Raw genomic sequence first — 21,899 nt, 5'->3', positions numbered from 1 at the left:
TCAAAATGACACAGATTAACATAGCGACATGGCTCCCAAATGAACGCATGTGTATTTCTAACTTGATAATAATTCACTTGAGAATGTGTAATCATCTTTGTTATTTTTTAAACATGCTGAAACATTATGCAAGTGAAGCCCCTTCTTATCCCATTGTGTAAAAAACAGCAGCTGGCAACAACAACACTGTTGGCATCCCATACAGTGTATAAAATCATTTCTGGATGAGAAAGAGAACTGTCATTATCTAAGTGGATTCTTACGTTCTATTTGTATTTCGAAAGTATTCAGACCACATTTTGTTACGTAAATTCAATTGATTGGACATGATTTGGAAATACACACACCTGTCTATATAAGGTCCCACAGTTGACAGTGCATGTCAGACCAAGCCATGAGGTCAAAGGATTTGTCCGTAGAGCTCAGAGACAGGATTGTGTCAAGGCACAGATCTGAGGAAGGGTACCAAAGTGACCACAGTGGCCTCCATCATTCTTAAATGGAAGAAGTTTGGAACCACCAAGACTCTTCAGAAAACTGAGCAATCGAGGTAGAAGGGCCTTGGTCAGGGATCAAGAACGCGATGGTCTCTCTGACAGAGCTCTTGAGTTCCTCTGTGGAGATGGGAGAACCGTCCAGAAGAACAACCATGTCTGCAGCACTCCACCAATCAGGCCTTTATGGTAGATTGCCCAGATGGAAGCCACACCTCAGTAAAAGGTACATGACAGCCCACTTGGAGTTTGTCAAAAGGCACCTAAAGACACTCATAGACCATGAGAAACAATATTCTCTGGTCTGATGAAACCAAGATTGAACTCTTTGGCCTGAATGCCAAGCGTCACATCCGGAGGAAATCTGGCACCATGCCTACGGTGAAACATGGTGGTGGCAGCATCCTGCTGTGGGGATGTTTTTCAGCGGCAGGGACTGGGAGGTTAGTCAGTTTCGAGGCAAAGATGAACGGAGCAAAGTACAGAGAGAGCCAACAGCACAATGACTATAAGCACACAGCCAAGTTAAAGCAGGAGTGGCTTCGGGAGAAGTCTCTGAATGTCCTTGAGTTGCCCAGCCAGAGCCCAGACTTGAACCCGATCGAACATCTATGGAGAGACCTGAAAATAGCTGTGCAGTAATGCTCCCCATCCAATCTGACAGAGATTAAGAGGATCTGCAGAGAAGAATGGAAGAAACTTCCCAAATACAGGTGTGCAGAGCTTGTAGCGTCATACCCAAGAAGACTCGAGGCTGTAATCGCTGCCAGAGGTGCTTCAACAAAGTACTGAGTAAAGGGTCTGAACACTTATGTAAATGTTATATTCCAGTTTTAAATTTCTAATTCATTTCTTAAAAACCTGTTTTTGATTTCTCATTATGGGGTATTGTGTGTAGATTGATGAAGAACATTTAAAAAAAAATCTAATTTAGAATAAGGCTTTAATGTAACAAAATGTGGAAAAAGTCAAGGGGTCTGAATACTTTCCGAATGCATTGTACATCAACTGAGTTTCATTAAATAGGCACGAACAGGGTTCTTTTAATGCTCAACATTAATTTGTGGTAACCTTGCTTAGCCAACAACAAACAGTTCTCAAAGTGGGGTAGTGTATTAGGAATCATGTTATTAATGATCAATCTATTTCCTTAATTGACTAGAATTGCAACGATATTGGCCCCAATGTTGAATATACTGTACATCAATAGAATACCAACGACGCAAAATTTCAAATAAAATAGAACCCTTTAAACCATGTAAATTATGTGGCCTCTCGAGCCTGGCTTTTTATAATGAGGACGAAATAGGCCAAAAATAGCAACAATAGGGTGTGTGTGTGTGTGTGTGTGTGTGTGTGTGTGTGTGTGTGTGTGTGTGTGTGTGTGTGTGTGTGTGTGTGTGTTTGTGACAGAACGGTACAGTACATTACTTACATGAGAGGTTTTTCCACGCAGCTTCCCATGGAGCCCACCACCTCCCCCAGGGTACAGAATGCCTGGCCAAGGAAGTCCTACACACACACACGAGAAAGAGCGAGTGAGAGTGTGTGAGAGAAATGGCCCAAAAGATAGATGAGAAATAAACAAATTTGATATACATTTTTTTTGTAAGATTTTCAGAACGTAATGAGCACAAATGCTATGCGAGCAGATCAAGGAGGTTCAAATGGAAAAAAGTGACCCTGATTCTAGCTATGATTTCCAATCTTCCTCCATCTACCTCCCAAACCCCTGGCTTAGCCCCCCACCATGCCACACAGCCCAAGATAATGTCCTAGGATATTTACGTTTCGACTAAATATTTTTTTGTAAAGCTTCTCTATTAAATCCTATGAGCATATGGGATGAAGAATGACATTGATACGTGATGAACAAAGCCTAATAGTAAAGAAGGTAATTTTATAGATGCTTTCGTTCTCACTGACTTACAGGTAACACAGAGTTAACACATATAGCGCATACACTTAACGCATTGTTCCCAGGTGAGAATCAAACCCACAACCTGGTCTTCTACAGTAGGCGCCCCGTCATGCCTTAACCAACTGAGCCATGGAAGGTGTGAAAGCTATGTAGCTTTTACCATTTGACACAAACAGACGGTCTTGAGTCTTTCTCTCTCTCTCTGCCCAATATAGTGTGGTGGCTCACACAAGTAGAGAGGGTAGTATTGTTTAGTTTTGTATGCATGGTGTTGTTCGCACAGGCCCTTTGGGCTGGAGCAATGAAATTAAACTCAGTGTGTGAAGACTCAAAAGAGTGAGGACTTGTACTATGCTACTGGGCCCAGCCTGGCTCTGCGTATAATAAATCCACTTGACAGATGAGCTGTGTTTGGTCCAGCGGGCAGAAAGCTGCTCCCAGGATCTATTCTGCCTGTCGGTGATTATCACTCCTCTCCCTTTGTCCCACCATGCAACTTGGGCCCATTGCTCTTCTTCGGAAAGAGAGAGTGTGGAAAACAGTCATCCCTCCTTCAGTGTACAGTGCCTTGCGAAAGTATTCGGCCCCCTTGAACTTTGCGACCTTTTGCCACATTTCAGGCTTCAAACATAAAGATATAAAACTGTATTTTTTTGTGAAGAATCAACAACAAGTGGGACACAATCATGAAGTGGAACGACATTTATTGGATATTTCAAACTTTTTTAACAAATCAAAAACTGAAAAATTGGGCGTGCAAAATTATTCAGCCCCTTTACTTTCAGTGCAGCAAACTCTCTCCAGAAGTTCAATGAGGATCTCTGAATGATCCAATGTTGACCTAAATGACTAATGATGATAAATACAATCCACCTGTGTGTAATCAAGCCTCCGTATAAATGCACCTGCACTGTGATAGTCTCAGAGGTCCGTTAAAAGCGCAGAGAGCATCATGAAGAACAAGGAACACACCAGGCAGGTCCGAGATACTGTTGTGAAGAAGTTTAAAGCCGGATTTGGATACAAAAAGATTTCCCAAGCTTTAAACATCCCAAGGAGCACTGTGCAAGCGATAATATTGAAATGGAAGGAGTATCAGACCACTGCAAATCTACCAAGACCTGGCCGTCCCTCTAAACTTTCAGCTCATACAAGGAGAAGACTGATCAGAGATGCAGCCAAGAGGCCCATGATCACTCTGGATGAACTGCAGAGATCTACAGCTGAGGTGGGAGACTCTGTCCATAGGACAACAATCAGTTGTATATTGCACAAATCTGGCCTTTATGGAAGCGTGGCATTTCTTAAAGATATCCATAAAAAGTGTTGTTTAAAGTTTGCCACAAGCCACCTGGGAGACACACCAAACATGTGGAAGAAGGTGCTCTGGTCAGATGAAACCAAAATGGAACTTTTTGGCAACAATGCAAAACGTTATGTTTGGCGTAAAAGCAACACAGCTGAACACACCATCCCCACTGTCAAACATGGTGGTGGCAGCATCATGGTTTGGGCCTGCTTTTCTTCAGCAGGGACAGGGAAGATGGTTAAAATTGATGGGAAGATGGATGGAGCCAAATACAGGACCATTCTGGAAGAAAACCTGATGGAGTCTGCAAAAGACCTGAGACTGGGACGGAGATTTGTCTTCCAACAAGACAATGATCCAAAACATAAAGCAAAATCTACAATGGAATGGTTCAAAAATAAACATATCCAGGTGTTAGAATGGCCAAGTCAAAGTCCAGACCTGAATCCAATCGAGAATCTGTGGAAAGAACTGAAAACTGCTGTTCACAAATGCTCTCCATCCAACCTCACTGAGCTCGAGCTGTTTTGCAAGGAGGAATGGGAAAAAATGTCAGTCTCTCGATGTGCAAAACTGATAGAGACATACCCCAAGCGACTTACAGCTGTAATCGCAGCAAAAGGTGGCGCTACAAAGTATTAACTTTATAGGGCTGAATAATTTTGCACGCCCAATTTTTCAGTTTTTGATTTGTTAAAAAAGTTTGAAATATCCAATAAATGTCGTTCCACTTCATGATTGTGTCCCACTTGTTGTTGATTCTTCACAAAAAAATACAGTTTTATATCTTTATGTTTGAAGCCTGAAATGTGGCAAAATGTCGCAAAGTTCAAGGGGGCCGAATACTTTCGCAAGGCACTGTATATTTTAGAACACCCGGGGGATTGTGCTGTCACTAATATGCGGGACGGGCTAAAGGTGGTGGTGAGCTTTCCAGTAGAGGCAAAGAGGGACAGGTTTGTACACATCAGAACCCGGAGAATAGGCTTAGTCTCAGCTAGGCTATAGGCGGGCGCATGCTTCCCAACCGAAACAGTTCGGAACAGTTTATGCATATATTATGATGACATTTTGTTCATTTTGGTGTTCAGCTAGGGCTTTGTCAGCTGTGCTGGCAATCAAACATTTTTCTCAAGGCCAGCCAAAGTTTGGAAGGTCTGTGCCCCTTCGTCCGTGATTAGTCAACTGTAGTGGTGACGCAAGTTTCTTCTTCTTGTAGGTTCAGCCCGAATCTCGGCGTTGATTCAACCATTTCGAACGACAACTTTGAGCATCGGTTGACCGAGTAGGTACGGAAATACCTTCGCAACTACAATTCTAGCCGTGCCTTAAATAAAGACCAACATGTAAATGCAAATTCATGTAGGGAGATTGAGGAGACACTGGGATCCGAACAAACCACTCGTTCGAAAAAGTGGGGTAGGTTTCGCAAAAAGTTTTTCAAGGCAAAGAAAGGAAACAAGGGCAGCAGTGGAGATGCCGGTGGAAAGGCTACTTCAGGAATGTTACTGCTGGCTTTTTTTGGCACGTGGAGCATGGGAAGACTGAAAGCAACCTTCTTCACCAAAGGATGAGGTATATTGTATTTTCTATTGTAGTTGATGAAAAGAGTAGCCATGTTTTGCTAACAATAGCTAGCCTTCTGGTGCTAGCCACATGGCTGGCTAGTTGCTAGCTAGCCTAGCAGCATAGCCGTGCAGTGAAAGCAAGCCAACCAACTAAACTAAAGATCTTTTCAACTTTTGATCAAAAATCATTTTGTCAGAGAAAGAAAATCATAAGCTTCCCACATTGGTAACACCAAAGTCAAAGTTTGGTAGCAAGGTCCAGCTAGTGAAAAATGTGCAAACGTTTGAACAGAGATAAGAAGCTAGGCCAGGACGTTTGCAACATTATACAGTCTATTGTAATCTCGGTTAATGATATTTGATATTATGTTCATTGATCGTTTTGGATGGTTTGGATATGTGTACTAAACTTTTTTATTTTAAGGCACAAACACTAGTGAATGGAGACAGCACCTGGTTTCGTTCTCTGCGCCCCAGCACTGCCTATTCACTGGCCCAAGCACTACATCTGCCCTCAGTATTGACTGGTCATCGGCCCCAGCCCATCTCACGCACTGAGCTGCAGTGCAGAATTAGAAACAATCTCCATGCAGGACCTGGGAAGCTCTATCCTGGGCTCACCTCCAAGACCTACTCTACCGGCTTGCTCCTCACCAGTGCCACAGAACAGCAGCAGAAGTAGCATTGGTGTGAGAAGGGAGAAAGGACCTGCAGACTCAGCATTTAACACATCACTCGCAAAGGCATTGCAAATGATTGAAGACTTGTCTCAGAGGTAAATACAAATATTTTCAGACTCCTCCTTCCCTCCGATCCCCTTTCCTCTCTTCTGTTGTGATTTTTCCCTCCTCGCCTCACCATGCACACTGCTCTCCAGGCACTCCTAATTTCCCCACCCCTCTTCTCATCCTATCCACAGGGCCCTGGTACCTATAGCTGATTTCATGGGAGAACTCTCGCCAAAACTCTGGCAGGAATTAGATCACCAGCTGCATGAGTTTCTGTATGACTTCAAGAAGAGGACATGGAACCGAACAACTGGGAACACAGTGAAATTCACTTGTTCTGTTGTTGTTCTGACATCTCTGGAGCCAGACACCAGACTTTCATCTTATTCCATAGACACGTTTGTTGTTCACACGTCTGTTCATAGCAGACACTAACACTGATCGGAAATATTTGTAACTACACAGACTTCAATTTTATTCCATAGACACTTGTTTACTTGTCTGGTCTCGGACACTTTCGTATTGTGGTTTACTTTCAGAGCTCATAAAGCAAGAATAAAGGTTTATTTTTGTGTGCTGAAAAAGGTGTTTTTCTTCATCTCAATACAAGGTGTTTCAATGCATTCTATTTGATCATGCATTGAATATAAATTACTGCTCACTGAGACATCATAGAATCAGGTTTCATTTTATTAACAAGATTAAAACTCTACATTTTAGGCCAAAGTACTTTGGTTCACAGTGCACACAAAGAACTGGGTCTGTGTGTCCATCAAGGGGTGTGTGAGCAGTTCAAACAAAGGCCTTTTCTGCATGACTGCTTGGCCTTGGGTTGAGTTGTCCTCTCCTAACCACGTCTTCCTGCCATGGCACACATCCGGGGGGGGATCCTTCAACTTGTTTAACTTGCAAGAAATGTCGCCCTGGAATTTGGAGACTGCCCGTAGCCTTTTCAGGGCTACACTCGATTGGACGACCAAGAATCCTAATCCTTGCAGCCATGATACCAAATGCATTCTCTGACTCTGACAACGAGAGTGGTAGTATTTCCAGGTACGCCCAAGTTCATTGAAATGGACACCTGTGAATGAGAGGTAACGAGAATATACAGTACCAGACAAAGGTTTAGACACACCTACTCATTCAAGTGTTTTTCTTAATTTTGTACTATGTTCTACATTGTAGAATAAAAGTGAAGACATCAAAACTATGAAATAACACATGGAATCATGTAGTAAAGTAGCCACCTTTTTCCTTGATGACAGCTTTGCACACTCTTGGCATTCTCTCAACCAGCTTCATGAGGTAGTCACCTGGAATGGATTTCAATTCAACAGGTGTGCCTTGTTAAATTCATTTGTGGAAATTATTTTCTTTGTAATGCGTTTGAGCCAATTAGTTGTGTTGTGACAAGGTATGGGTGGTATACAGAATATTTGGTAAAAGACTAAGTCCATATTATAGCAAAAACAGCTCAAATAAGCAAAGAGAAACGACAGTTCGCTTTAAGACATAAAGGTCAGTCAATGCGGAAAACAAAGAACTTTGAAAGTGTCTTCAAGAGTAGTCGCAAAAAAACCCATCAGGCGCTATGAGGAAACTGGCTCTCATGAGAACCGCCACAGGAAAGGAAGACCCAGAGTTACTTCTGCCGCAGAGGATACATTCATTAGAGTTAACTGCAACTCAGATTGGAGCCCAAATAAATGCCTCACAGAATTCAAGTAACGTGAATCAGGCCTTCGTGGTCGAATTGCTACAAAGAAACCACTACTAAAGGACACCAATAAGAAGAGACTTGCTTGGGCCAAGAAACACAAGCAATTGACATTTTTATGTAACCCTTATTTTACCAGGTAAGTTGACTGAGAACATATTCTCTTTAACAGCAACAACCCTTGCCAACATAATCCATCCACCTGTCAGGTGTGGCATATCAAGAAGCTGATTAAAAAGCATGATCATTACACAGGTGTACCTTCTGCTGGGGACAATAAAAGGCCACTCTAAAATGTGCGGTTTTGTCACAGCACAATGCCACAGATGTCTCAAGTCTTGAGGGAGCATGCAATTGGCATGCTGACTGCAGGAATGTCCACCAGAGCTGTTGCCAGAGATTTTAATGTTAATTTCTTTACCATAAGCCACCTCCAAAGTCATTTTTAGTGAATTTGGCAGTATGTCCAACCGGCCTCACAACCGCAGACCACGTGCAACCATGTCAGCCTAGGACCTCCACATCTGGCTTCTTCAGGACCGTCTGAGCCCAGCCACCCGGAGAGCTGATGAACTGAGGTATTTCTGAGTATTTCTGTCTGTAATAATGCCCTTTTGTGGTGAAAAACTCATTCTGATTGGCTGGGCCTGGATCCCCATTGGTCTATGCCCTCCCGGGCCCACCCATGGCTGAGCTCCTGTCCAGTCATGTGAAATCCACAGATTAGGGCTTAATTTATGCATTTAAATTGACTAATTTCCTTCTATGAACTGTAACGCAGTAAAATATTTTAAATTGTTGCATATTGCGTTCATATTTTTGTTCAGTATGTTATTTTCTTATTTCACCTTTATTTAACCAGGTAGGTCAGTTGGGAACAAGTTCTCACCTGGCCAAGATAAAGCAAAGCAGTGCGACAAAACAACACAGAGTTACACATAAACAAACGTAGAGTCAATAACACAATAGAAACATCTATGTACAGTGTGTGCAAATGTCGAAGAGTAGGGAGGCATAGGCCATGGAGGCAAAAGAGGCAAAATAAATAGGCCATGGAGGCAAAATAATTACAATTTAGCATTAACACTGGAGTGATAGATGTGCAGATAATGATGTGCAAGTAGAGATACTGGGGTGCAAAAGAGCAAGAGGATAAGTAACAATATGGGGATGAGGTAGTGCTATTTACAGATCGGATGTGGAAAGGTACAGTGATCGGTAAACTGCTCTAACAGCTGATGCTTAATGTTAGAGAGGGAGATAAAAGACTCCAGCTTCAGTGAGTTTTTAATTTTTTAAATATTTTTTTATATTACTTTTTACCCCTTTTTACTATCTTGTCTCATCGCTACAACTCCCGTACGGGCTCGGGAGAGACGAAGGTTGAAAGTCATGCGTCCTCCGATACACAACCCAACCAACCCACTGCTTCTTAACACAGCGCACATCCAACCCGGAAGCCAGCCGCACCAATGTGTCGGAGGAAACACCGTGCACCTGGCAACCTTGGTTAGCGTGCACTGCGCCCGGCCCACCACAGGAGTTGCTGGTGCGCGATGACACAAGGATATCCCTCCCGGCCAAACCCTTCCTAACCCGGACGACGCTAGGCCAATTGTGCATCGCCCCAAGGACCTCACGGTCGCGGCCGGTTACGACAGAGCCTGGGCGCAAACCCAGCGTCTCTGATGGCACAGCTGGCGCTGCACTACAGCGCCCTTAACCACTGCGCCACCCGGGAGGCAGCTTCAGTGATTTTTGAAAGTCGTTCCAGTCATTGGCAGCAGAGAACTGGAAGGAAAGGCGGCCAAAGGGAGTGTTGGCTTTGGGGATGACCTGTGAAATATACCTGCTGGAGCACGTGTTACGGGTGGGTTTTGCTGTGGTGACCAGTGAGCTGAGATAAGGTGGGGCTTTACCTAGCATAGACTTGTAGATGACCTGGAGCCAGTGGGTTTGACGACGAATATGTAGTGAGAGCCAGCCAACGAGAGCATACAGGTCGCAGTGGTGGGTAGTATATGGGACTTTGGTGACTAAATGGAAGGCACTGTGATAGAGTACATCCAATTTGCTGAGTAGAGTGTTGGAGGCTATTTTGTAAATGACATCGCCGAAGTCGAGGATCGGTAGGATAGTCAGTTTTACAGGGTATTTTATTTGGCAGCATGAGTGAAGGAGGCTTTGTTGTGAAATAGGAAGCCGATTCTAGATTTAATTTTGGATTGGAGATGCTTAATGTGACTGGAAAGAGAGTTTACAGTCTAACTAGACACCTAGGTATTTGTAGTTGTCCACATATTCAGTCAGAACCGTCCAGAGTAGTGATGCTAGTCGGGCGGGAGGGTGCGGGCAGCAATCGGTTGAAGAGCATGCACTTGGTTTTACATGCATTTAAAAGCAGTTGGAGGCGACGGAAGGAGTGTTGTATGGCATTGAAGCTCGTTTGGAGGTTTGTTAGCACAGTGTCCAAAGAAGGGCTGGATGTATACAGAATGGTGTCGTCTGCGCAGAGGTGGATCAGAGAATCACCAGCAGCACTGACATATACAGAGAAAAGAGTCGGCCCAGGAATTGAACCCTGTGGCACACCCATAGAGACTGCCAGAGGTTCCGGACAACAGGCCCTCCGATTTGACACACTGAACTCTATCTGAGAAGTAGTTGGTGAACCAGTCATTTGAGAAGCCATGCTGTGGAGTCTGCCGATAAAAATGTGGTGATTGACAGAGTCGAAAGCCTTGACCAGGTCGATGAAGGCCAGGTCGATGAAGTACTGTCTTTCAATGGCAGTTATGATATTGTTAAGAACCTTGAGCTTTGCTGAGGTTCACCCATGACCAGCTCGGAAACCAGATTGCATAGTGGAGAAGGTACGGTGGGATTCAAAAGGGTCGGTAATCTGTTTGTTAACTTGGCTTTTGAAGATTTTAGAAAGGCAGGACAGGATGGATATGGGTCTATAACAGTTTGGGTCTAGAGTGTCTCCACCTTTGAAGAGGGGGTGCACGCGGCAGCTTTCCGATCTTTGGGGATCTCAGACGATACGAAAGAGAGGCTGAATAGGCTAGTAATAAGGGTTGAAACAATTTCGGCTGATAATTTTAGAAAGAGAGGGTCCAGATTGTCTAGCCCAGCTGATTTGTAGGGATCCAGATTTTGCAGCTCTTTCAGAAAATCAGCTGTCTGGATTTGGGTGAAGGAGAAGTGGGTGGGGGGGCTAGGGAAAGCTGCTGCAGGGGGTGCTGAGGTGTTGGCCGGGGTACGGGTAGCCAGGTGGAAAGCATGGCCAACCGAAGAAAATATTGAAATGATTGATTATCGTAGATTTATCGGTGGTGACAATGTTTCCTATCCTTTGGGAGGAGGTGCTCTTATTCTCTATGGACTTTACAGTGTCCCAAAACTTTTTGGAATTAGTGCTACAGGATGCAAATTTCTGTTTGAAAAAGCTAGCCTTAGCTTTCCTAACTGACTGTGTATATTGGTTCCTGACTTTCCTGAAAAGTTGCATATCGTGGGGGCTATTCGATGCTAATGCAGAACGCCACAGGATGTTATTGTGCTGGTCAAGGATAGTCAAGTCTGGGGTGAACCAAGGGTTAGGGTTAAGTTCTACATTTTTTGAATGAGGTGTGCTTATTTAAGATGGAGAGGAAAGCACTTTAAAAGAGAAACCATGCATCCTCTACTGAAGTGTTTTAGGGAGCGTTTGACAGTGATGAGGGGTGGTCATTTGACCCATTATGCACGTATGCAATGAGGCAATGATCGCTGAGATCCTGGTGGAAGACAACAGAGGTGTATTTAGAGGGCAAGTTGGTCAAGATGATATCTAATAGGGTTACAGATTTAGGGTTGTACCTAATGGTTACAGATTTAGGGTTGTACCTGGTAGGTTCCTTCATAATTTGTGTGAGATTGAGGGCATCTAGTTTAGATTGTAGGACGACCGGGGTGTTAAGCATGTCCCAGTTTAGGTCACCTAACAGTACGAACTCCGACGATAGATGGGGGACAATCAATTCACATATGGTGACCAAGGCACAGCTGGGTGCTGAAGGGGGTCTATAACAAGCGGCAACGGTGAGAGACTTGTTTCTGAAAAGGTGGGTTTTTAAAAATAGAAGCTCAAATTGTTTGGGCACAGACCTGGATAGTATGACAGGCTATCTCTGCAGTAGATTGCAACTCCGCCCCCTTCGACAGTTCTATCTTGTCGGAAAATGTTATAGTTAGGAATGGAAATTTCAGGAATTTTGGTGGTCTTCCTAAGCCAGGATTCATAGACAGCTAGGACATCCGGGTTGGAGGAGTGTGCTAAAGCAGTGAATAAAACAATCTTAGGGAGGAGGCTTCTAATGTTAACATGCATGAAACTAAGGCTTTTACGGTTACATAAGTCAACAAATGAGAGAGCCTGGGGAATGGGAGTTGAGCTAAGTGCTGCAGGGCCTAGGTTAACCATGTACAGACAAGGGTATGGTAGGATGTGAGTACAGTGGAGGTAAACCTAAGCATTGCGTGACGATGAGAGAGGTTTTGTCTCTAGAGGCGTAATTTAAGCCAGGGGAGGTCACCGCATGTGTGGGGGTTGGAACAAAAGGGCTAGCTAAGGCATATTGAGCAGGGCTGCAGGCTCTACAGTGAAATAAGACAATAATCACTAACCAAAACAGCAATGGACAGGACATATTTACATTTGCGAAAGGCATGTGTAGCAAAGTGACCATAGGGTCTAGTAAGTAGCTAGGCGAGCTGGAGACACGGCGATTCAGACAGCTAGCGGGCCGGGGCTAGCAGGCTAGCGGATGGGCCTTCAGGGGACGTCGCGACGGTGGAGCCTGTTTAAACGCCCTCGGACGGTTATGTCTGCAGACCAGTCGTGATGGATCGGCGGAGCTCCGTGTCGGCAGTAAAATGGTCCAGGCCAATTGGCAAAATAGGTATTGTAGCCCAAGAATTGGCTGATAGACCCCTTCAGCTAGCCGGGAGATATGAAATACAGTGCCTTATGAAAGCCCTTACAACCATTTGGTCTCCCAGGTGGCGCAGCGGTCTAAGGCACTGCATCTCAGTGCAAGAGGCATCACTACAGTCCCTGATTCAAATCCAGACTGTATCACATCCGGCCGTGATTGGGAGTCCTATAGGCCACCACACAATTGGCCCAGGTTTGGCCGGAGTAGGCCGTCATTGTAATAATTTGTTCTTAAAGGATGCATAAAAAAATGTAAATGACACAATGGCTCAAACAATGGAAATACAGCATTTGATCTGGCTCAATTGGTAAGGTTGGTAAGGTTGGCGCTACCAATGCCACGGTTGTAGGTCTGATTCCCACATAGACCACATACACATAGTACTCCCTTCGGAGAGAAGTATGCCTTAGGCTTATATTATTATTATGTTGTATCATATACAGTATACAGGTAACTGTCAAAATAAAATAAACACTTGAGTAAATTAGGGATACAAAAGTATATTGAAACCAGGTTCTTCCACAGAGGCGGGGTTCCTGAGATACCTAACAAACAATCAATGCTAAGGGTCATGTGTAAAAATGCCCAGTTGCCCATTATTTTGGTTACTTTGGCTAGAAGAACAGATTTCAGTGACATTGAAAGTGGGGTCTCAAAGGGGGGTTGAAAGTGTGTGTGTACGCGCACACGTCTCAGTCACCAGATCTCAACTGAACACTTATGGGAGATTCTGGAGCGGCGCCTGAGACAGCGTTTTGCGCCACCATCAACAAAACACTAAATGATAGAATTTCTGAGCTGGGGCTGGAGCTGAGGCTGAGGAGCTGGAGTTGAGGCTACACTGCTGGAGAAGTTACCTGGCTTCATGACTGTAATATGGTTTGGGACTGGAAGGATTTCTAGAGAATATCCGTATGTGTCCCATGAGATCATTACTAAACAGTGAGATTGGTTACGCACGAGATGGAAAAGGCAACTCACATGTTTAGACAGGTTGTCGCTCTTCGAGTCGAGGTCGTACCTGGACAGAAACAGAAAATTACGTATAAATCGCTGTTTGCGGAAAATCATTGTACTATTTTACAAAAAGGCTCGGCAGCCAGCGACAATGGTTATAAACACTCATACATAGCAAGAATGGAGGTTCTACAGAAACGATTTAAAATAAAAAAAAACAAGTGCAACCTGTGTGCTGACGCTTTTCAAAAAGAAAGATGATGAGAGCAATTCTATTGTAGTGCAGTATATCCCTTCCTTAATCCGTTGCTCCGATGTCTCCACTGTGCCTGTGTTTTAATGAGTGCGTGCAAGCTTGTGTGTGAGCGGGTGCATGCGCAGGTGTGTGTGCTTGTGTGTGTGTGTGTGTGTGTGTGCAGGTGTGATGGTATCTGTTTCTCTGTACAGACAGAGTGCCATCTAGGATAAAAAGAGATCCGACACCCAAGCAGCTGAGAGAAGGAGAGAGATGATCCAATACCACGTTGGTGCAAACGTAATTCCATAAGACTAGGGAACATTGATACGCAACCGGCCCGCCGACGGCAGAATGCACAGGTGTGCGTAATGTTCTATTTGTCTTTGCCTCGGTCACTCACAAATATTCATAAAGGATTCATTTAATGAGAAGGAGAAGAAGAAAAAACACTGACATGCATTTGGCTGCACATGCTCCGTCTCACCCACACACAAAAACACACATTCTTTAAACTGCTTTGTTGGTTAGGGGCTCGTAAGCATTTCACAGTAAGGTCTACACATGTTGTATTCGGCGCATGTGACTAATAAAATTTGATTTGATGTGAGAGAGTTTGTCAGAGAGGATGCCCCCGGGCAGCTGAGCGTGTGTGGCAGGCTGCTTTCCTGGTTGGATAAATGTGTGTGTGTGTCACACACACTTCCTTATGAGGAAGGAATACGAGGAAGGCTTCACACCACTCTCTCACTTTAGTATCTTACCTATTTATTTTCAGATGACCTAATTGCACTCTTTTGTAGCTTTCTCAACTATGTGCATGGTTTCTATACCTATTTGCTCCTCTCCCTGTACATTTTACAGACTCTCCCCACCCTGTGGCTGCAACCCTTCTAATTTAGTGTACACTGTGCACACAACCCATATGGAATTCCTGGTTTCTAGCAGCGTTTGGAACTGCAAATCTGCAATCAACAAGGCCGAGTTCAGTCCTGATGGAGACACGGATTACCCCAGAGAACATTGCTACTCCAGTTGTTCGCTCTTCATCTGACTACACATTTTCTCATAGTCTGTGAGCATCTAGTCATCGTGGTGGTGGCACAGGGTTACTCATTTCTCCTAAGTGTAGATGTTCTCTTTTTCCCCTTGCTCACCTGTCCATGTCCTCATTTGCATTCCATGCGGTCACTGTCACTTGTCCACTGAAGCTTAAAGAATACGTTTGGATTTTGTTTAAGAGGCCCTCCTTGTCTGCTTCCCCAGAGTAAGATGAACTCGTGAATACCATTTTATGTCTATGTGTCCAGTCAGAGTTAGATTCGCGAGCCAATGCTAACTAGCGTTAGTGGAATTACTGGAAGTCTATGGGTAAAAATGGTATCCACGAATTCATCTCACTCTGTGGAAGTAGATAAAGGGCCTCATTGCCAAAATCCCAAAGTATCCCTTTAACATTGTTGTCATTTACCATCCACCAGGTGCACTTGGAGAGTTCCTCAGTGTGTTTGACACTTTGATAAGCTAATTTCCTGACGATGGCGCACAACTTATCGTACTGGGCGACTTCAACCTCCCGACGTCTGCTTTTGATTAATTTCTTTCCCCCTCTTCATCTTTCAATCTCACCATTTCCCAGTCCCCTCCCACTCACAACGCAGGTAATGCGTTTGACCTCATCTTTACTAGATCCTGTCCGCCTACTAATATCACTGCAACCCCCATCCAGGTCTCTGATCACTACTTTGTTTATTTTCTCTCCATCTCTCCTCCACACCTACCCAGTCAGCCCCTGCCCAGATGGTAATGCAACATTGCAATCTTTGTTCTTTCTATACTATCATCTCTCTCTTCTGCTAAATCCTCCTCTCTCCTGACTGGCTCTTCACATGCTTTGACTCTCACTGTCCCCTTTTCTCCCGGCCAGCTTGGCCCTCCCAACTCAGTGGCAGACTGACTCACTTCATGCTAACAGAACAGGGCTGCGGGAAGCGGAGAGGAAATGGAGGAAAAACAACATTTCCGGAGGAAAATTACATCCTTCCACTCCCTCCTCTCTACCTTCTCTTCCTCTGTATCTGCTGCTAAAGCAGCTTTTCTATCACTCAAAATGTCAAGCCTCTGCCTCCAACTCAGGGAAACTCTTTTAAACCTCCTCCTCCTTCTCTAATCCTCCCCCACCTCCCTCTCCCTGGACAACTTTGTCAACCACTTTGGAAAGAATGTCGACGACTTCCGCTCCTCCTTCACTCAGCATATTGAGTCCACTGCCCTCACTCACACAGAGGTACCCTACGCCTTGACCTCTTTCTCCCCTCTCTCTACAGATGAAATCATGTGACTAGTGAGGATATACATAGCTGCTCTGCCTCCCGGAGATGGCCTGCCAGCTCCAAGACTTCTCCATCACGGTGAACAACTCCACAGTGTCCGCCTTCCAGAGTACAAATAAACGTGACCCTGGACAACACACTCGGCAAACATAAAAGCAGTGACTCACTCCTGCAGGTTCATGCTCTACAACATCCACAGAGTACAATTGTTCCCCTCACACAGGAAGAGGTGATGGTCCTAATCCAGGGACTTGTAATCTCCCGTCCGGACTTCTGCATCTCTCTGTTGGCTGGGCGGGCCTCCCACTTGTACCATTAAACACCTGCAACTTATCCAGAATGCTGTAGCTCGCCTGGTGTTCAACCTTCCCTAGTTCTTCCATGTCACGCTGCTTCTATGCACTCTCCACTGGCTTCCAGTCGAAGCTCGCATCTACGACAAGACCATGGTGCTTGCCTACAAAGCAGCAAGAGGAACTGACTCTCTCTACCTTCAGGCTATGCTCAAACCATACATTCCTACCCTAGCACTGCCGCCTCTGTCTCTTAACCATCCGACACCTACAAGACGTCAACTGAAAACCCCACCTATTCAAAGAGTATCTCAAATGAGACATCTCATTCAGTCTTATCCCCACGACAAATACAATTTCTATGATACAGTTGAAGTCGGAAGTTTACATACACATAGGTTGGAGTCATTGAAACTAGTTTTTCAACCATTCCACAAATTTCTTGTTAACAAACTATAGTTTTGGCAAATCGGTTAGGACATCTACTTTGTGCATGACACAAGTAATCATTACAACAATTGTTTACAGACAGATTATTTCACTCGTAATGCACTGTATCACAATTCCAGTGGGTCAGAAGTTAAAATACACTAAGTTGACTGTGCCTTTAAACAGCTTGGAAAATTCCAGAAAATGATGTCATGGTTTTAGAAGCTTCTGATAGGCTAATTGACCAAATTTGGAGGTGTACCTGTGGATGTATTTCAAGGCTTACCTTCAAACTCAGTGCCTCTTTGCTTGACATCATGGGAAAATCAAAAGAAATCAGCCAAGAACTCAGAAAGAAAATTGCAGACCTCCACAAATTTGGTTCATCCTTGGGAGCAATTTCCAAATGCCTGAAGGTACCACGTTCATCTGTACAAACAATAGCACGCAAGTATAAACACCATGGGACCACACAGCCATCATACCACTCAGGAAGGAGATGCATTCTGTCTCCTAGAGATGAATGCACTTTGGTGCGAAAAGTGCAAATCAATCCCAGAACAACAGCAAAGGACCTTGTTAAGATGCTGTAAGAAGCAGGGACAAAAGTATCTATATCCACAGTAAAAACGAGTCCTATATTGACATAACCTGAAAGGCCGCTCAGCAAGGAAGAAGCCACTTTGCCAAAACCGCCATAAAAAAGCCAGACTACGGTTTGAACTGCACATGGGGACAAAGATTGTACTTTTTTGATAAATATCCTCTGGTCTGATGAAACAAAAATAGAACTGTTTGGCCATAATGACCATCGTTATGTTCGGAGGAAAAAGGGGGAAGCTTGTAAGCCGAAGAACACCACCCCAACTGTAAAGCACGGGGGTGGCAGCATCATGTTGTGGGGGTGCTTTGCTGAAGGAGGGACTGGTGCACTTCACAAAATAGATGGCATCATAAGGCAGGAAAATTATATGGATATATTGAAGCAACATGTCAAGACATCAGTCAGGAAGTTAAAGCTTGGTCGCAAATGGGTCTTCCAAATGGACAATGACCCCAAGTATACTTCCAAAGTTGTGGCAAAATGGCTTAAGGACAATAAAGTCAAGGTATTGGAGTGGCCATCACAAAGCCCTGACCTCAATCCCATAGAGAATTTGTGGGCAGAACTGAAAAAGCATGTGCGAGCTAGGAGGCCTACAAACCTATCTCAGTTACACCAGCTCTGTCAGGAGGAATAGGCCAAAATTCACCCAACTTATTGTGGGAAGCTTGTGGAAGGCTACCCGAAATGTTTGACCCAAGTTAAACAATTTAAAGGCAATGCTACGAAATACTAATTGAGTGTATGTAAACTTCTGACCCACTGGGGATGTGATGAAATAAATCATTCTCTCTACTATTATTCTGACATTTCACATTCTAAAAATAAAGTGGTGATCCTAACTGACCTAACACAGGGAATTTATAGGAGGATTAAATGTCAGGAATTGTGAAAAACTGAGTTTAAATGTATTTGGCTAAGGTGTATGTAAACTTCAGACTTCAACTGTATGTGGTTGTCTCACCTAGCTATATTAATATGAATGCACTAACTGTAATACTCTCTGGATAAGAGCGCCTGCTAAATGACTCAAATGTAAAATGTCAGTGTGGCAGAGCCTCGGCCGCCGGCTCTTTGCTAAGAGCTGTTGGAAGGCCATCAGTGTAGATGGTAATACAGCCTGATGCTCACCCACTCACAACAGAGCTAAGCTACAAACACACGCTACAAACACAATCTTCTTTTCCTTGTCACTCCATCTGTAACCCAAACACACGCATACCCTCACGCTCTCTCTGTCTCTCAAACCTACTCATACTCTCACCGACCAAACACCCAGGCAGGCATTCACACACACGCAGGCAGAAAATGAACATGTACCTCTGTTTACCGCATAGCTCTTAAACAAACAAGCATCATATTCACGTCTCACAACTGTTATTTTTCATCCGTCTTTCTAAAACCTTATTTTGCCCCATGAACGTATTATGTTCCAAAACATCCCATAAAGGGAATTTATACCGAAATGTAGAAAAAAAGATATGAAAACCTGTTTCACGACTTCATGACTAGCCCGAGGTGGAGGATAACAGGCCCCGACCCCATTGATCTGCGTGAAAGAAAGGCCGGAGGGCAGGCTGCCTTCTGAGGAGAAGGAGGCGATCGAATAAACCCCCCCTCGCCTCAATTCTGCTCGCAAACATGCAATCTTTGGACAATAAAATGGACGAGTTATTGGGAAGATGAAACTACCAAAGGGACATTAAAAACGGTAACATCTTATGCTTCACGGAGTTGTGGCCGAACAACGACAATATCAACATACAGCTGGTGTCTGGTAAGACAAGGGGCGGGGGTCTATGTATTTTTTGTAAACAACAGCTGGTGCACAATATCTAAGGAAGTTTCGAGCTGTTGCTCACCTGAGGTAGAGTTTCTCATGAAAAGCTGCAGACCACATTACCTACCAAGAGAGCTTTCATCTATATTCTTTGTCGCTGTTTACATACCACCACAGTCAGAGGCTGGCATTAAGATAGCACTGAATGAGCTGTATTCCGCCATAAGCAAACAAGAAAACGCTCACCCAGAGGCGGCGCTCCTAGTAGCCGGGGACTTTAATGCAGGGAAACTTAAATCAGACTTACCTCATTTCTATCAACATAAATGTGCAACCAGAGGGAAAATAACTCTGGACCACCTATACTCCACACACAGATGCATACAAAGCTCTCCCTTTGACAAATCTGAACAAAATACTATCCTCCTGATTCCTGCTTACAAGCAAAAATTAAAGCAGGAAGAACCAGTGACTAGATCAATAAAAAAATTGGTCAGATGGAGCAGATGCTATGCTACAGGACTATTTTGCTAGCACAGACTGGAATATGTTCCGGGATTCCTCCAATGGCATTGAGGAGTACACCACATCTGTCGATGGCTTCATAATTAAGTGCATCAATGACATCGTCCCAACAGTGACCGTACGTACGTACATACCCCAACCAGAAACCATGGATTACAGGCAGCATCCGTACTGAGCTAAAGGCTAGAGCTGCCGCTTTCAAGGAGCAGGACTCTAACCTGGAAGTTTATAAGAAATTCCGCTATGCCCTCCGACGAACCATCAAACAGGCAAAGTGTCAATACAGGACTAAGATCGAGTCGTACTACACCGGTTCTGACACTCGTCGGATGTTGCAGGGCCTGCAAACCATTACAGACTACAAAGGGAAGCACAGCTGAGAGCTGGCCAGTGACATGAGCCTATTGGATGAGCTTAACTACTTCTATGCTCGTTTCGAGGCAAATAACACTGAAACACGCATGAGAGCACCAGCTGTACCGGAAGACTGTGTGATTACACTCTCCGCAGTCGATGTGAGTAAGACCTTTAGACAGGTCAACATTCACAAGGCCAGATGGATTACCAGGACGTATACTGCGAGCATGCGCTGACCAACTAGCAAGTGCTTTCACTGACATTTTCAACCTCTCCCTGTCCGAGTCTGTAATACCAACATGTTTCAAGCAGACCACCATAGTGCATGTGCCCAAGAACGCTAAGGTAACCTGCCTAAATGATTACCGACCCGTAGCACTCACGTCTGCAGCCATGACGTGCTCTGAAAGGCTGGTCATGGCTCACATCAACACCATCATCCCAGAAACCCTAGACGCACTCCAATTTGCATACCGCCACAACAGATCCACAGATGGTACAGTCTCTATTGCACTCCACACTGCCCTTTCCCACCTGGACAAAAGGAACACCTATGTGAGAATGCTATTCATTGACTACAGCTCAGCGTTCAATACCATAGTGCACACAAAGCTCATCAATAAGCTAAGGACCCTGGGACTAAACACCTCCCTCTACAACTGGATCCTGGACTTCCTGACGGACCGCCCCCAGGTGGTAAGGGTAGGCAGCAACACACCCTCCGCACTAATCTTCAACACAGGGGCCCCTCAGGGGTGCATGCGTAGCCCCCTCCTGTACTCACTATTCACTCATGACTGCACGGCCAGGCACGCCTCCAACACCATCATTCAATTTGCAGATGACAGGTAGGCCTGATCACCGACAACAACGAGACAGCCTATAGGGAGGAGGTCAGAGACCTGGCCGTGTGGTGCCAGGACAACAACCTCTCCCTCAACGTCATCAAGACAAAGGAGATGATTGTGGACTACAGGAAAAAGAGGACCGAGCAAGCCCCTATTCTCATCGACAGGGCTGCAGTGGAGCAGGTTGAGAGCTTCAAGTTCCTTTGTGTCCACATCACCAAAAAATTAACATGGTCCAAGCACAACAAGACAGTTGTGAAGCGGGCACGACAAAACCTATTCCCCTTCAGGAGACTGAAAAGATTTGACATGGGTCCTCACATCCTCAAAAGGTTTTACAGCCGCACCATCGAGAGCATCCTGACAGGTTGCTACATTGCCTGATATGGCAACTGCTCGGCCTCCGACCGCAAGGCACTACAGAGGGTAGTGCGAACGGCCAAGTACATCACTGGGGCCAAGCTTCCTGCCATCCAGGACCTCTATACCAGGCGGTGTCAGAGAAAGGCCCTAAAAATTGTCTCCAGCCACCCTATTCATAGACTGTTCTCTCTGCTACCATACGGCAAGCAGTACCGGCACGCCAAGTTTAGGTTCAAGAGGCTTCTAAACAGCTTCTACCCCCAAGCCATAAGACTCCTAAACATCTAGTCAAATGGCTACCCAGACTATTCACATTGCCACCCCCCCCCCCCTCTCCACACCACTGTCACTCTCTGTTGATGCTTTGCCTGTTTGATAGTCACTTTAATTAACTCCACCTACATGTACATACTACCTCAACTAACCGGTGCCCCCGCACATTGACTTTGTACCGGC

At 44.8% G+C, this 21,899-nt stretch overlaps 1 protein-coding gene across 1 annotated transcript in view; it reads right to left on the bottom strand.

The window, feature by feature from the left end:
- Positions 1–21,899, bottom strand: part of LOC110524482 (copine-8-like) — a 73,541-nt gene that overhangs the window by 24,313 nt on the left and 27,329 nt on the right. The window contains exons 5-6 of the mRNA XM_021604185.2: positions 13,701–13,740; positions 1,930–2,006 (exon numbers count right to left, since the gene is read on the bottom strand). Coding sequence (XP_021459860.1) covers positions 1,930–2,006; positions 13,701–13,740 — 117 coding nt within the window. The remainder of the gene's footprint in view (positions 1–1,929; positions 2,007–13,700; positions 13,741–21,899) is intronic.

The sequence above is a fragment of the Oncorhynchus mykiss genome, chromosome 1 (genome assembly GCF_013265735.2).
Source record: "Oncorhynchus mykiss isolate Arlee chromosome 1, USDA_OmykA_1.1, whole genome shotgun sequence".
Classification (NCBI taxonomy): Eukaryota; Metazoa; Chordata; class Actinopteri; order Salmoniformes; family Salmonidae; genus Oncorhynchus; species Oncorhynchus mykiss.
This window is presented reverse-complemented; position numbering and strand designations above follow the sequence as displayed.